General features: G+C 36.9%; 1 protein-coding gene across 3 annotated transcripts in view; it reads right to left on the bottom strand.

Annotated features, from left to right (window-relative positions):
* Positions 1 to 17,255, bottom strand: part of GRID2 (glutamate ionotropic receptor delta type subunit 2) — a 1,659,435-nt gene that overhangs the window by 39,351 nt on the left and 1,602,829 nt on the right. For all 3 annotated transcript variants that reach the window (XM_037830265.1, XM_037830266.1, XM_037830264.1), the window contains exon 15: positions 2,550 to 2,790. In XM_037830265.1, coding sequence (XP_037686193.1) covers positions 2,550 to 2,790 — 241 coding nt within the window. The remainder of the gene's footprint in view (positions 1 to 2,549; positions 2,791 to 17,255) is intronic.

Here is a 17,255-nt window from a genome sequence, read left to right as displayed (position 1 = left end):
ACCTAATATGAGCCAGGCACTGTGCAAGTTTCTGGGGTGGGGTTGGGTGGGTAACAATACGATTCTGAAATGATCCTTGTTCTCAAGGTTAGCTATAATAAATATTTTTCTTGCAGTAAAAGTTCTAAAATAAGCATAAACCGCATGCAACTACAAAGACATGAGAGCAATAGAGGGGTGACTGCAAATCTATAAGAGCATGGACAGATGCAGGTAAAATTATACAAATAAAAAGCATAGTTTTAGCACTCACACCCCCTCTCCCCACCTCTTCTTTACACATTCTTCCTCCTCTTTCAGGGTGTTTTGTTCCAAGTTGGATTTTTGTTCCTTTCCAGCACTCCCTCCTAACCCCCACTTTCCAATCTTGATGTAAGTAATATGATATGCTGTTTTACACTAAAGTGTTAGTGATGGTTAAAGTATTATTTTTTCATACACCTTAGATAGGTGAGATTGTATAGACAGGGCAACATTCAACACAAAAGAATCAACTTCTAATTGAGAGATTCATAGACTCTAGCCTTAGCACCTGAATGAGACAATATTGTTAGGTCAGTGGGACCTTTAGAGATCTCTTTAATCAAGGCATGTGGGTGACAGCTTTAGTTTAAGGCCAGGCTTATGTTAAATGGCCTTTAAAGCAAAGATACTTTAAACCATGCTAACAGCACCTTGACAAGAAGGAGCTTAATAAACAAAAAGGAAGTAAAACCTCAGATTGCTGGGGTTGAAACCAATTCATAAATCCCTCAGGAGTTACACTAAAACTGAGCATTAAAGCCCAATATTTGAAAAATAAAGCTGGCAAGAAATAAAATGGTCGTTTTCAATCTTACTTATAGCCAAGCTCAATAAATTAAATTTATAGGATTTAAAAATATCTATTAATCATATGAGGAGAAAATATTTTTTCATGGGATCTGGATTAGATGTCATGAGTAGAGTGGAGTATGTATTTTTTTTTTAATCATGCTATTATAATGTTCCTCGGTGAAGATTATTTTGATGTGCATCACTGTTTCTCTTTCTCTTTTCTCATTTTAAAATCCAATAAAAATATCCATTAATGCAATATTATCACTAAGAATTTAGAGGGCTGAAAGATACAATTTTATGGTTCCCACAGCAACTGTAATGTATCAACAGATATAATAATGCAAAAACTTAATATCATATATAGTAATTCAAAATGTAAAGGGCTTGGGGAGTCCTTAATTTCCCCAAATTTTGAGAATATGAAGTCTTGCCTATAATATTGCATTAATGTGTTCTTTTGCATTGAATCAATGTCAACAGAGATACCAGAAGCTTATTCCACAAAGAAAACACTACAAGAAAACCTGATTAATTTTTAATTCATACTCCACTAATTTAGAATTTGTGATCATTCAGACAGGTAGGCGACTCAAATTTTATCTTATCTAAGCCAAACATTTCTTTATAAATAGCGCTGACCAATTTTGCATAAAAGGCAGTAGTAAGGAATCTGTAGACTACTTTAGAAATCAATCTGTTTGAAAGAACACATTACTATGCAGAAATTCATAGGCAAATGAGAAGTCATTTTTATTTGTACATTAAAGTGGATCCTCTTGGGATTCTGACTAGGCATCAGGTGCTTAACTGAGTTCAAGTTATAGTTTAAAAACTCTTTCTTTGATACCATCCAACAACTCAAACCATTCAGAAAATCCAGGTTGTTTTTCATTTCAGTTTGTGAAGTTTTCGTGCTATGATTTCGTTATTTAAAAATTTCTCACATTTTGCTCTAGTGAAAATAAGATAGATGTAGTTTTTTAATTTACGTTTTTTTTTCGGATGATTTATAAATCCCATATTTTTTATGAAAACTAGGAACAGGGAACTGTCACTTAAAAGGGACATTACGTGTAACTTTGTAGTGATTTTTTTTAAAGCTGTAGAAAAAAAATTAATACGACCCTGGAGTTAAGCTGACTCCAGGTGAAGGAGAAAAATTGAATTCTGGATGACTGCACAGAGTGGATTTAGTAAGCTGGGGGCCATCAAAGAGTCAAAAAATATATGATCACTTCTACAGGTCTACATGTAGCCAGAGGAAAGCAGTCACTGGTAGTGAAGAGAAAATTCTGATTATTTTATTTTAGTATTGCATTTCTTAGGCCCAGTAATGGAGACAAAGGCAATTTATTTTACAGGCTAAACAACTAATTGAAATAAAATAGTAAACATTTTTTTGCACCGGTCAAGGGAATCACAGCCTTTAAAAAATCATTGATTTAACTAACATCTATCTGAGATCTGGGAGAATTTCAAGGCCCATTGTGGCACATGGAATTGTCAGTCTTTAGAACGCTATAGTCTCCTCTTCCTTTATCTGGATGTCCTTAAATGGAAATTGGTATTTGTCTTATCAACTTTTATATTCCACAAATTTTTTGTTTCAATCTTCAAAGAAAAAAGAAACAATGACTACACCCAGACCAGTATCTTCCTCCTGGTGATTATCCTCCCTGGAAATACAGCCTGCCTGTTCAACTAAAGGGCTGAAGCTCTCGGTCAAGTACCTCTTTCGATGGGACCCGGGAGCCTTTCCTCTTGTTCCACCACGTCTCCAGCATAGCTATAAAGCAGGAGAGGACAATTCCGGCAGCCAGGATACAAAAAACCCCTGCAAAGCTCTTTATGTCCAGGGCGCCTCCTTTCTGCTTTGTGTCCACTGAAGAGTACAGGTCACACTGGCCATTCTTAGGCCACCATTTGTGTTTCAGGATGTCCATGTCACCATTCTGCTGAAGCTCCAGGATCCTTGGGGTAAAGAACACGACTCTGTTACTGCAGGCACGGTTATTTATTGCCTGGGCCCACCACACACCCATTACAAGCCCATCTCTAAAGCACAGTGGCTGTCAAGCAGAAATGAATGTATAGATCAGCTTGCAGATGGAATGCTGGGAAACCAAAAGCATTATTGCCTTGATTCTATAGACAAAGTTGTGCCACAGTGCTTCCTCCTTCCCTCCCTCTCTTCTTTCCTCTTCTTCTTCCTCTTCTTTTGTTTCATTCAATAGTTCTAAATATTTTCCCCCTGGTTTGTTGCGATGTGTTTTAACAATTACATTTCAGAGGCACTGTTTTTATGTGGTTTCAAGCTGCTGCAGTTCTGTGCTCTTTCCCTACAGAATGGTGCTCTGGATCTTAATGCTTTTATGAAGAACATTTTGCTGCTTAGAGCAAGACACTGGCATAATATCACCCAGCATATGCTACCCACAAAGAAATTCAATTAAAAAGACTTCTATTATTTAACACAGTGTGGGAGAGAGCCTTGGGACAAGTTTGAAGTTGATAAAATACATCGTTTTGGGTTTTCCAGGCAACTGATCTAGTTTCCCTTTTAATGCCAAAGGGGAAATCATCTTACCTTGGAGAATAAGAAGAAAAGTTGACCAGAGGCTTTCAGAAGCATTTAAATTCAAATAAAAAATATCTCCCCCCTCCCACCCCCATCCCTACCCATGGTTTGGGGGTAACTGCAAAGAATGCAGCTTTTTTAGTATTAGTTTCACAAAGGTTTTATTCTCCATTCCAAATGTTCCTTAGATTCTACATGAGAACTGCCTTGCTCTGGCCCTTCTCCAGCTGCACCCTTTCTCACCCTGTGAGAAGGATCAGGGCCAAAACTATGTCACTGTCCAGAGCCTGACCTTCACAGGGTACCCTTGAATTTCCTACCCAAACAGCTCTGAGTGTGCTTCCAGGGCCCGTGAAGGACTAGCCTCAGCTACTTCCCCCTGAGAGCAGAACCCACAGCCAAGGGTGCACCAGAGGTCTAAAGGAGTGGTGTCTACAGAGAGCGTGGACAGAGGTCCAATGTGTGAGATCAGGTGTACACACCTTCGTGTGGCAGACACTTCACTATGCAGGACAGAGCTGGAGGTGGGAAGAGAGGGGGCCAGAGGCTGTTTCCCTGTGACTCCAGCTCAGTGCAGAGCTCCAATCCATCTGCGAATTCAAAATTCACACCTAGCCTCCTCATGGTCATGAAGGCATATTTGTCAAATAAGAAGATAGAACACATTTTATCTAACAGTTTCTGAGCTTGATGTATATTTTTTATATAGTTAGATTTAAGATTTGTGGACACACACATGGACTCTTGCCCCAGGTCTTAGATTCTTGCAGTGAGATTGTACAAAACTTTAGAGAGAAGAACTACACCTATCTGGAAGGAGTAAATGACTCACTTCCAGTGATATGTTATGTTTTTGCCTGTTTCATGCCATCGATGAGTCTGGATGAATGAACAAAATTAAAAAGGAAGATTTTGTGTGTTGGGAGTCGGGTGAATACTCAACCAGTTAAACAAGAGTAAGAGCAGCTGTAGGGGCTATGATGGAGACTTGGTCTTACATCCCTGTCATTCCTTTGGATATTCCCATCACCTTTCTCCTGGTGCCTCATGCTGGCTTCTTCCTGGTACTCCAGGATTAACATTGCACTGGAGCCTTCCCCATAGCCTGTACCTTCCTTCTTTCTTCTTACGAAATCGATCTGTCTAGTTCAATGTTGCCTCTAAGTGTTGATCTAGAAAGGCAGCTAATTTGCTTAATCAGATTTACTAAAATGATTATAAATATTAACAGATTATATTTTCACCCTCATTCCAGCATCTATCCTGGACAGAAACATTTGTATTTCCAGAAATCCCAAAAGTGTGTTTTTCCATGGGAAGCAAGCCCCTAGTGGGAATCTGCAAGAGGGTCCTATGGTCATTTATTTTGAGAAACACCCACTTGGAGATTTGCAAATATGGTAGCCTATTAAAGGTTCTAAGAAGTCTTGCAGAAAAGAAACTTGCATGATTTTAATTCAGCATTTCCCAAACATATCTTACCTTCATCCTTCCCCCACCCCACAACATATATTAATAACTTATGGTGTTAGGATATTGAGCAACACTTGAGAAATAATGCCTTGATCCAAAGAAGCGACAACTTGTAGGAATTCCTGGCATTGTGCTAAGTATTGCATACATACATACATAGCATCATAGTTGTTTGCTTGACCTATTCATGAATACCATTCAAATACATAGGCAAGACTTGCCAGTTTTGTGTCTATTCAGGGCACCACTAAATACCTTGAAGGAAAAATGTTGTCATCTCTTAAAAGTTTATTTATCTTAAATTTAAGTTCATAGGTACATATTGAAATAAAAGAAAACTTCAGCAAAGTGTGCTCTGTGAGAATACGTGGGCACAAAAGGAGATCCCAAGTTTCCCTGCCCCCTACCTCCTTCACTGGCCAGGATACTAGCTCATATCATCATTTGTATTAGCTTTTGGTTACTTCTTTAATGTCTGTCCCTTTGCGGAAGACGTGCACACTGTCCTCCATATTGCCAACATAGAACAGGTACACGCTTTTTTGGTTGAATGTGCTCAAAATGCATTTGGTAAACGAACCCTCCCCATGTTTTTTTCTCAGATAATATTGTTTCTTCTATTTAATGCAATTTTCCAATTTATTCCATCCCCTCCTTATCCATGTATTCGTTCAATATATATTGCAGTGACTTTGTGCCAGACATTACCTTGGGTACAAAATTTATATTAAATCATGATTGCATATTCAGCCATATTGGTCTAGGAAATTCTGCAAAACTGTTCCTTTTTAACAACCTCCTTGCATATTGATTCATTCATTATTCACTCATTCATTCATTTATTTATTCACATATTCATTTAAGAAATTATTATTGTCTACCCCTGACCTCTTCCTCTTCAATGGTATTTGAGACTCCCATGTTTCATTTACTTACTCTGTCTCCTTATTTTTCCTACACTTGGAAAATATTTTGGTTGAAACGATAATTTTTGAAGCATATGTACTATACCCATTTTGATTCTGATAAGAGTTGAGGGCCTTAAATCAAAAAAATTTGTTTAAATTGCAAAATTCTAAGCTTCAGAGAGCTGGGCAATAGGGACTTCACTGAAAGGAAGGGAGGGAAGGAATATCTCTAGTCCCTTCAAGTATCATCACACCACGTAGCTCTCTTTATAAGGTTAATGTGGTGGTCACTGAAGCACAGCAATGGACAGCAGGATCCCTCAGTCAAGCTCTTGAAATCTTTAGCTCACAAAAGATTCCAGAAATATGGCGTGGAATGGAAGTGTTCTCTAAGCTCAAAATTCTGTCATACAATCTTGCTACAAAATCTAATGCTCCTGGAAATTCCATCAGAAAAGTCTTACCATGCCCTCCTTTCAATTATTAAACAAAAAGTTACTTAAGGATTAGGTGAAGAAAGTTTAGCAAATACAAAGCACTGCCTAAAAGAATGATAGGATGAGTATTTATTAAAAATAGATATTTTCTCTTTTCAGGTGTTCCAATGGCACTGGCACATTTCAATGAGACTTGAAAACACACTGAAAGAAAAGTCTTGCCTTTTAATTATAAGCCACATTGATGCATGTGTGCTTGTGTGTACAACAGCGCAAGAGTCTAGTTGCAAAATGCTTAATGAATATTTTTGTTATGAACACAATTTCCACAAGATGGCGGTCTTTGCTCACAGACAGCAGAGTGGCACTACAGGTATCGTTAGCATTCTGGGATTTTGAAATGTGCAAACTAGACTTCTTGGTGTTGTAAACACTGAAATTATTAGAAACAAAGTCAGATATTAGATGATGACAAACAATTGGATGGCTAAAACCTCCTCTTTGAGTGTAGTCAGAGACATTCTGCATTTTTACCCCAGGTGATGAGAATACTTTTGAGGATTATTGTGGCGAGACTCAATGAGGCTGTACATAAAAACATCTTGTTCATTGCTTAGCACATAAGAGGCTACCAAAACTGAAAAGCTAGAATTATTGTTGTAAGTGCAACTACCATTCTTTCTTTGATTCTTTTCTAGTACTCACTTCTTACTGGAGAGTCATATTCTCATTTAAATCATTGAATGATTGATTCACTGATAAGAACATTGCATTTCCTTTTTTGTCCGAAAACATTTGTGATCTCATTGAGTAGACGAATCTTAGAAGTCCATCTTCAATTTAAAATGGTTAATAGATCAATTCTGCATCCATTAAATCATTTATTGATATAAATGAGCATACTTCAGGCGAAGGGAGTAGGGAAGCAAAAGACCCTTCTTTCATATTCAAATGAAAATATTCAACAGATTTGAGGCATTTGTCATGAAAAACTTTTTACTTACTTTCAAGATAATAAGCTCATTTGTATATGGAAACTGAACTAATTATTGATCACTTACCATCTTTAATCACTACTCTAGCAATTGATTTTCCAATTAATTTAATTATAACAAAACGGGTTGTTGAAAGATGATAAAAATTTCTAATCTCATCTAGGTAACTTTGATTTTGCTTTTGAATACTATAGCAGTCTACAGGTTCCTTTCTAATTTCTTTGAAATCATGGCCTTTAGGTTAAGTTCCTGGTGAACCAATTGTAAAAAAAATACTGGTTATCTGAGAAAAATGACACCTGCCATTTCAGTCATTTCTTTAAGGAAAAAGCTTAGGAGCAATCAGAGATTTTAAAAAATTAGTTGAGGAATTCTTTTTATCAGGTGATTTGTGTAGGAAATCCTTCGACTCCTTTGAGATTGGGATCTCTCTCTTCATGTTCCCAGAAGCAAAAGCTATTACAATGGAAAGGGCTGCAGACAGCATCTATTGTGTCCACCTCCCTCTCTACCTATTACATAGATGAGGAAATCAAGTCATATAAAGCAATGGTTCCCCCAATTTTTCACATTAAAACACACATAAAAATAATTTACATAGCACACTCGAGTAATCAGTGGCTCTTTGCAGCCAGAGATAAGATGCCTGGGGTGGGGGTGGAGATGGGGGAGAGCTCCAGCCACCTCACTCCGCTCTGGCTACCACGAGGGCTAAAGAGTCAATAGTTTAGCAATATCCTAGTACATCAGTGAAGACACATCTGTTGGGAATCTCTGCTGTAGATAGAGATCAATAACATTCTTAGGGACTCCCACGGACAGTAAGTGGTAAAGTTGGGGCCAGAACGCAGACCTGTCTTCCAACACGTGTTCATCCATTACTGAACACTACCTCTAAGAGTAACTACTTAGAGAAGAGCTACCTCTTTTAGTATCAGAGATTTGTTAGACTCTGAGTAAAACTGTTGTCAATATGTTTCCTCTAAACCTAACAATATAATTGTTTTATGATTGCAAATGTATTCATATAACTTGGATGTGCGAAGATAATGTAACTTTTCTCTATATCTTAATTGATCTTCTTTAGGAGGAATGTGTCCACTGAGTAGTGGGAACAAAAACTAAATTTAACCCCATATGATTTCAAACTCAATCAGACCCAATCATTAAATATGTCTCAATCTACTTGAGAGCATTCACAATCCTTCCTGTCCCTCTCCTTTTCCCTTGTTCTTCTCCAAGATGGCATCTGCATTTACAGTGGACAACATTATGCCTTCTAGGGGGGCGGGAGTTGAGAGAACAGGAGCTGGTAGCCTCTTGCTGGTCCTGGATGTGCTTTGGAAGTACAATGGGTCTGGGTCTCTCGTTTGAAGTACAATGGGTCTGGGTCTCGTTCTTAGACATTAATTGATGACTGTTACTGAAGTCAGAGAAGGCTTTAAGACTGCTAAAGTTGGCTAATGTCTTTTTCAGATCTTTTAGGGCTTGCAGGCTCCTCACTGCTGACTTGGTATACTTTGGCTCTCTGGGGTGCTGTGCACCCTTCTAAGCCTCTGCCATTTTCTTCATCCAGCTCCCTAGGATTCTGGACCCCTTCAGACATTACTATGGTGTCACCTGGTCACTCATGGTGGAGGGTCCCAAGGCAGTGCCATTTTTTCCTGACTATGCTGCTCTGGCTTCTCAACCATCTGAGTCCTTTTCTGATAGTACAGAGCCTGGTGTACTATTTTTTCCAATGAGCTCCCCTCAGAGACCCAAGGGAAAGGAAGCATCAGGTTTTCTAACCTTGGTGTTCCTTTCACCCTAATGCCTTTCCACTTGCCCACCTCCCACTTCTCCTCTCTACCAATCTCCTGGCCAGAAGAGGTGGGACTTTCCTTTCCTCTACTGCATAATCTTCTTACACCTTAAGTCCTTAAGCTTCTTGGCTTGTGTTCCGGTTTGCTAATGCTGCCAGAATACAAAACACCAGAAATGGATTGGCTTTTATAAAAGGGGGTTTATTTGGTTACACAGTTACTGTCTTAAGGCCATAAAGTGTCCAATGTAAGGCGTCAACAATTGGGTATCTTCACTGGAGAATGGCCAATGGCATCTGGAAAACCTCTGTTAGCTGGGAAGGCACTGGGCTGGCGTCTGCTTCCTTTGCTCCCAGTTTGTGTTTCAAAATGGCTTTCTCCCAGGAAGTTTCTCTCTAGGCATCTGTGGGTATTCTCTTAGTTTCTCCCAGGAAAACTCTAGAGTAGCGAAATTCTACTTTCAATGGCTGTCTTCAAAATGTCACTCTTGGTTGCAGCTCCTCTCCAAAATGTCACTCCTGTTAGGCAAAACTCCCCACCCCCGACACATACACAACACACCCTTAGAAGCTCTCCCACAACAGACATGACTTGTTTACGTAAAACCCACTTTTAGCTAACGTAGCAGTCTTAGCAAGAACATAAACAATTTTCCATAATGTAATAACCTCCCTGACATCAACTCCTTATCTTACCCTGAGCAAACCAATCCTCTCACTCAACTCCTTACTTCTCTATCTTACCCACCAACAATTATTCCCCCAACCCCCTCCCAAAAAGCTATAAAACCGTACTCCCACCTTTGTTCTGGGCTGTTGCCACTCTTAGGCTTCAGTCTGCCTGTGCATGTCGGCAATAAAACTTTCTTCAATTGAGCTTTGATCTCTTCTCTTCCCAGTCAAAAAACCTAACAACTCTCAGTTGCTCTGAGCTCCTTCTGTCTTTGAACTCTTTTTATAGGACTCCAGTGATTTAATAAAGACCCACCCTCAATGGGTGGGATAACACCTCCACAGAAAGTATCCAATCAAAGCTCTCACCCACAGTTGATTGAGTCACATCCCCGCGGAAACACTCAATCAAAGATTCCAACCTAATCAACCCTAATACTTCTGCCCCCACAAAATTGCATCACAGAACATGGCATTTTGGGGGACATAGTACATCCAAACTGGCACAGCTTGGCATAGTGAAAGGAAATTCTAAGTACACAATGATAAAACACTATGATCTGAGACCTCCAGGCATTTCTTCTGATTTGAAAGCATTGAGTAATTGGTGGGGATGCAAAACTATTTTAATGCTTCAAAATATTATATCTATTACATACTTATGGGTTTTATGTAACCAAAATTAGAAAGATATTTGGGATAGAATCTCATTACTTATAAATATTTAATGTCACTTATCACTGAGAAAGAAATTTGGGAATATCTAAAAATATATATATTTTTTGACATTCTTAAATTTTGACATTATTAAATTCACTTAGTGGATATTCACTAAATTTTCCTTTCTATGGTTACTGAGAAAGAATTAATAATATGCAGACTATTTTCAGGAAAAATAGACAGCTCGATAGGTTTTTCATTCATTCATCATTTTGTTCATTTTGGTCTTGGAAAATGAAGGTAAATTTTGATGAAAGCAAAAGCACCTGTCAAAGATTCAGCTTTAAGCAATCAATTAAGTATAGCAGTACTCTGATTGGCATATATGATATCTCACTTTGAACATCAGAGTTATAAAAACAGATTCTATCAATTTCCTGTGAATCAGGCATCAGTCAATTTTTTTTTTCCTTAAGCAAAATCTCCTGGTGATCATTTAGTCAATTAGATGTAACAACTATTTACTGGTAACATTTAATACCTATGTAATACCAAATAGCCTAAAGGAGACTTAGATGCTATTTCCTTTGTTTAAATTGAACTGCTAACTAGTTCTTCCAGTTAGTTGAGCCACGTGCTAGTTGCTTTAAGTCCAATTCACTAAGATTGCCTAAGATCATATAGGTGAATTAACATTTTTTGCCCTTTCAAGTAAGTTTATGAATATTATCTCTTAGATCAAGGGTCAGTAAACTTTTTCTGCAAATGATCAGATAACAAACATTTTAGACTTTGTGGACCATATGGTTTCTGTCACAACTACCCAACTCCGCCTCTGTAGTATGAAAGTAGCCATAGATAATACTTAAACAAATGGGCACGGCTGTGTTGAAATAAACCTTCATTTACAAAAATATGCTGCAAGCCAAACTCGGCTGGCTGACTGCAGTTTGCTCACATGTTTTAGACTCCCTGTGACAAATAACTCAATGAAGTCAACAAGTTCCTGTTTTTCTGATAAAGATATTTAAATTCAAGAGCTTAAATGACTTGACCAAAGTCATAACATTAGAAAGCCTCAGAGCCAGTTTTCGTACCACTGATTGTGGATCTTATTCATTGCCCTTTTAACTATCTGCATTAATATGTGTGTGCCTTTAAATGAGTACAGAGAGATTATGTGTTGATTATATATTTGATGAAGTAGAGAAAGAATTTCACACACACATTGTATATTGACAGCGGGAGCACACTCCTTGAAGTGAATTTGGATTTCTTTGGTTTTCGGATTATCTTGAAACATTTATCCTGAGATTGGGGCTGCCCCATGTACCAAAGAATGATTGCCTTAACTACTCGAGATCAGGTAGTATTTGTGGTCTAAGGCTTACATTTGCTTATTCATCTTCTAGGTAATGGCAGCTTTCACTTGAATCAAGGGGCTATAAGAAGATATTATACTATCAAAAAGAAATTCCAGGGAAGTGATTGTGATCAGAATGGGTAAGACAATCAACTGAGGCAGAAAAGGTATATATCTTTTAATTAAAAGAGAGAAAAATGTTTTTTTAATTATGTGTGACTGTAAGTATTATAAAGCAATCAGATGCTTTTCAGTATTGGTAAAGAATTACTATCCTCAATTAATGAGAATGTCAGTGTGCTACTACTGGAAAGAATCTGGGAAATGAGACCATATTTCAGTGCTGCCAGTGACGTGAAGTGACATGTCCAGCCCCTCACTGCAGAGCAGAATCAAGAGGGCCAAATTTAATTATAAAGCTCAGTTATTGTTGAAGGCTGCTTATCAGACACCTATATAGGAAAAGAAAGTTTTCTGTGTTGCTTCAAACCTGATGTCTCACTCTCAGAGCTGCAAAAGATAATTTGATAAAGCCTTTAATTGAACAGCTCTGGTTTTCTTATTAAGAAACTAGCATCCATGTCTCTAGTAGCTAATGTCTTCCCAAGGCATCCACTTTTCTGCTTACGGGAAAAAAACTGTAAACTTTACCCAAAGAACATGTTTTCCAAAGGAATAAAAATAATGACAAAGATATGCATAGGACCATAAAGTTTATAAAGCACTTTTTAAAAACATTGCATATTATTCGCTTTACTTCTTAAAATAACAGAGTGAGGGAGAAATTATATTTGTGTTCATTTATTAATTGTGCCACCTCCCCCTATTCTTATAGAAAGTTTTAATGAAGCTGATGTCATTATGTTCTCATTTTATGCCTAAGGAAATTGAGGTTTGGAAGTGAAGAGAATTTCCCAATGCTGCATGGCTGGTATGCTGTCCAATCAGCTCTCAAATTCAGGTCTTCTGAATTCTGCGTTTCTTTCCAGGAGACCATCAAGATCTTCATTATCCCTAAATAAAATCTGTATAAATGGAAGCTGCCTCTTTATTTCCTGTTTCTTTATTAACTGAGGGCTTGACTACTCAAGTCCTTTGGATAACACGTGTTCCATTGTATCTGTTTACAAACACTACACTCTGTGTAACACATCTTGATGTCCCCAGAGAGCCACACGCCTATCTCATGAGTTCATTAATCTCTGTGTGATTAGAGTAAATGTCTGATGAATTAATTATTGTGGGGCACTTAGGGGCTTTGCTGATGTTATCAAAATAAGGAAGTGTGTTTAAAATAAGGAAGTCATGTTCTGAAACTTTGTCTTGACCCAATGTAAGTCAACATACTGTGAAGTTTCCAATCTATAATATGCAGGTTTCCATAGTTATTCCAATGACCCTTTTCCTTAGAGTTTAAACAATATTGCATAAAAGGTACAGTATTTATTTAATAACTCTTTATATTTTGACAACTGTGCGTTATTTAATCTTTAGTACTTAAAAATCATGTGCAAATATTTGATGAGACTTTTGTCATCTTTATAAATCATCATACTTTATAAGTTTGTTATTTGGTTAAAGATGATCCTCAAGTTGAAATACTTGGTGCCCATTCAAATTGATCTCTCTAGGTTAGAGGCACACCCTTCAATCACAAGTCTCGTACTGACTAATGGGGCAAAATCAGCCTTCTTCACAGAGAAGCAATTGCTTGAAGAATCAAATTAGCAACATGATAGATTTCAAGACTTTGTTGGCTAGTGAACTTTAATTATTATATATTTTATGTGTTTATGCTGGCAGTAAAAGTCAAGCACTCATTATAGAAATGGCAGACATGATCTTTCATAAAATGAGTGCTGGGTGGCAAATGAATGGATAATCAGGATAATGAAAGTAAGCCAGAAAGATGCTGGAGAGCTGAAAAGACCCAGACAATGTCTCCGACTGAGAGCGAGGGCATAATTGCAATTGGAAAGAGAACACTTTTGGTGATCTTTTAAAATGTCAACTTCATCCTTAAGCTCAGTGTGATATTTGGGTTATAGGGTAAAGGGGAAAAATTCTTTCATTCTTCAGTGAGAGGCTGGCAGTGATCATCCCTACTTAGAGTCACTCTTTGGGCAATACAAAATCTTCCTAAGCAGACCTTTCTAATGCATATATATCAAAAAGTGTCATAAAGTCAAACAATTTTGCTTAGTTTTTGTATATATTTTATGAATTTTGTGTATCTTTGAGTCAGACAACTAAATCTTAAGATAAGTGGGATCTTGAAGTGTGTGTCTGTATATAAAATAGGATAAAGATCATGATATGTATCCTTGATTGGCACAGCATTAGGAGAGAAAAGATTATGGAGAAGGATGCTTTTTGAAGGAACAGACATTCTCTTGAACATTTGCATAAACACTGAACTTTTTATTAAGTTGAATCACAATTTAAATGTATGGAAAGAATTCATTATTCTAAGAGCTGCCACAGTAGGTATTTTAATAACTGAAGAATTCATTTGTGATGCAAATAACTCCTAAGTTAGAGATTTTATATTGATAGATGATTAAAAAAAACAACTCAGAGCATATTTGTAATAAAGTTCTTAGATAAATTCAGTATATGTAATTAAAACTCTCAGCCAAGAGTCATATCATCAATAATAATAAAACTCTAAGAAAGTAATTTTACTATGTTTTATGCACATTTTCAGAGACGGAAAATCTAAATGCTTTTTAAAAATTATATTCTAACTTTTTAAGTGTATTGTATTATATTTAGCATTATTCTAACCCTGCTGGGAAAGTGTTTTGGGTTTTTTAGCAGAGTGTTAAGACAGCAACAGAACATAAACTTTTCTGAAGATGAGTAGAATCATAGGAAAACAATCAATTTCTCTTTACTTTAGACATTTTTAAAGGTGAATTCTACTTTGTAATTTCTTTCCATTATGGATCTTAACATACTATCATGTTTCTATAAATGGTAAAGATAAAACAAAAACCATTTCTTGAATGTTAACTTGCTGTTACACCACCATGTAATTCCACTGCAGTATGATTATGTATTCTAAAAGAGACAGTGCTCTGAAAGGCATTGTGGGAAACGCACACTGAGCCTTGCTTTGGAAGGATGGAAAATTTAAGGACAATCCTTTGGAATAAGTGTTATCAATACTGAGCAATTAGGAATGAGTAAAGGTAAGACAGGCAAACAGCTTGTGCAAAGGCCCAACAGGGAGAAAGTACAGGCATTTCGAGGACGTGAAATGAGTTCCCCAAGCTGAGAGTCCAGGTGTGGAAATGGCCTGCCTAATGCTGGAGAAGCAGGCCAGGATTGCAAATTGTTTAAGGAGTATAGCCTTTGCCTTGAGTTTATTGGCATTTTCTTTTTCTCTTCTAGATGCTAACTTTCTTGGGGGTAGATACTACACAATACGAATTTTTTAAACTCCAGCTCCTGGCACATAATATACTTTTAGCAAACGATGAGTGAATAAATGACAGGAGTGCCTTCCGTTCTCTTCCTCATCTCTCAGGACTTGTGGTAGATTGATTTATGTACACCAGAAAAGATGTTCTTAATTTTAATTCCATCCCTGTGGGTGTGAACCCATTGTAAATAGGACCTATTGAAGATACTATTTTTCAGTTAAGATGTGGTCAATTGATTCAGGATGGGTCTTAATCCTGTCACTGGAGGACTTATAAAGAGAGAAAGCCACAGAGAGGAATCAGAAGTAGAAAGTCTAGAAGGAAACTGAAAGAGAAGCTATATGAGGGGAAAGCCAAGGAACCTCAAGGATTGCCAGCTAGCCAGAAGATACCAACCCCATGGAGAAGCAAGCCTTCCAGACTCCGAAACGATAAAATAAATTTCAGCTGTATTTGTCATAGCAGCCTGGTAACTAAGACAAGACTCAAACATCTTCTTTGAAAAAACATCTCTGAGTCCATTTAGTATTCAGCCATTTAGTATTGAACCATTGAAACATTGTGACACCTTTGTTTTCATGTTGAATTACATACTTTTCTACTTGTCCTTTTCTTATAGTCCCAACCAGGCTGTAAACTCCTTGATGGCAGGGATCTTCAATTATGTATTTTGTTCTATTTTCTACTCCACAATCATAGTGACTTGCCTTCAGTATTAGCTCAGTAAATATCCATTAATTTCATTTATAAGGCTGTAAAAAAATGGTGCTCAATTTTTTTTGAGAAACATAAAGGACTGAGAAACATAAAGCACAACAGCAGTGTCACGATTCCACAGAGTGTGGCTGTCACTTAGGAGTGGCTTTTCCTTCTTAGCACTTTTCCTATTCTGGTATTTTCCTTCTCCTTCTGAATCATGTGTGGGGTAGAATTGATCTTAGGCTCAGAACCTCCAGATTTTATGTTGCTTCTTCTCTGGATCAACAAAATATTTTTAATGACTAAGATACATACAAATGTAATACTTTCTTTTTTTAAAACAGCACTTTATAATTTAAAAAACATTTATATCGTCATTACCTTGTTTTTAGTACACAGTCCACAAATTAAAACAAAGAAGTATCCCACTTTATCAATTGCTTTAGTAAGCAAGGTTTTCATTTATAAACTTCTATTACTTTAACTTCTGCAATATAAAATTTCAGTATCTGAGATCATGTAGTCTGATATAAATAAACATTTGCTAATAAAAATTAATTGTGTAAACAAGAGTGTGGGAGAGAAATTTAAACTACTTAAGAAAATGGATTGTTTTCAAATACTTCATCTTTGACAATTTTTATTCCAAAAGCTGATAAACTACTTAAAGTAAACTGATTAGAAATCATTATTTAGCACAAGGCCTCCAAAGACTTTAATTTAAATGCTTACAGCTAGTTCTATTTTAGTGACTAGGGGTGAATTGTGAATCTTCATTAAAAGTTTAATATTATCAGATGTGTAGCATTTGTTTTTAGGCTAATACTAAACAATCACTCTTTGGGCATATATTAATAAGTAGAAACATACATTTTAAATAGAACACCTGGATTGCCTAAGTAGTTTCAGGAATGTCTGATTAGGAAGCTAGAAGTGTTGGCTGTCTTTTTTTTTTATGAGGCAGCAAACTGAGGTACTCTGATATAAATGATTATTTATAAAAAAAATTACATAATGTGGTATAAAGTAGCAGTGAGACTCATCTAATTCCATGTAGCAAGGATAACTGATGTGTTACTGCCATACTTCACAATTTTGTTTTCCCACGCATGGGAGATATGCTGGGAATTAGTCTATTCCATCTTCTTAATGAGACTTATCTATTACCACAGATAATGTATCTATTTTCTTCAACCAGCAGGACTGACTGCTTACTGGAGTGAAGTTTTCAGCAGTTATTAGAAAGAAAATTTAGCAATAGACATAAAGGGAATAGTCTTTCTTTCCATGTATCTATGTGGCTAGATAAAATGAAATGGTGTGGATATGCTGCTGTTTTGAAAGGGATGTTGATTCCCACAGTTCTTGTGCAAGCTTATGAGAGCTGTTTTCTATTTTCCATGATAATAGCAAGAGCTA

Source organism: Choloepus didactylus, chromosome 3 (genome assembly GCF_015220235.1).
Source record: "Choloepus didactylus isolate mChoDid1 chromosome 3, mChoDid1.pri, whole genome shotgun sequence".
Taxonomy (NCBI): domain Eukaryota; kingdom Metazoa; phylum Chordata; class Mammalia; order Pilosa; family Megalonychidae; genus Choloepus; species Choloepus didactylus.
This window is presented reverse-complemented; position numbering and strand designations above follow the sequence as displayed.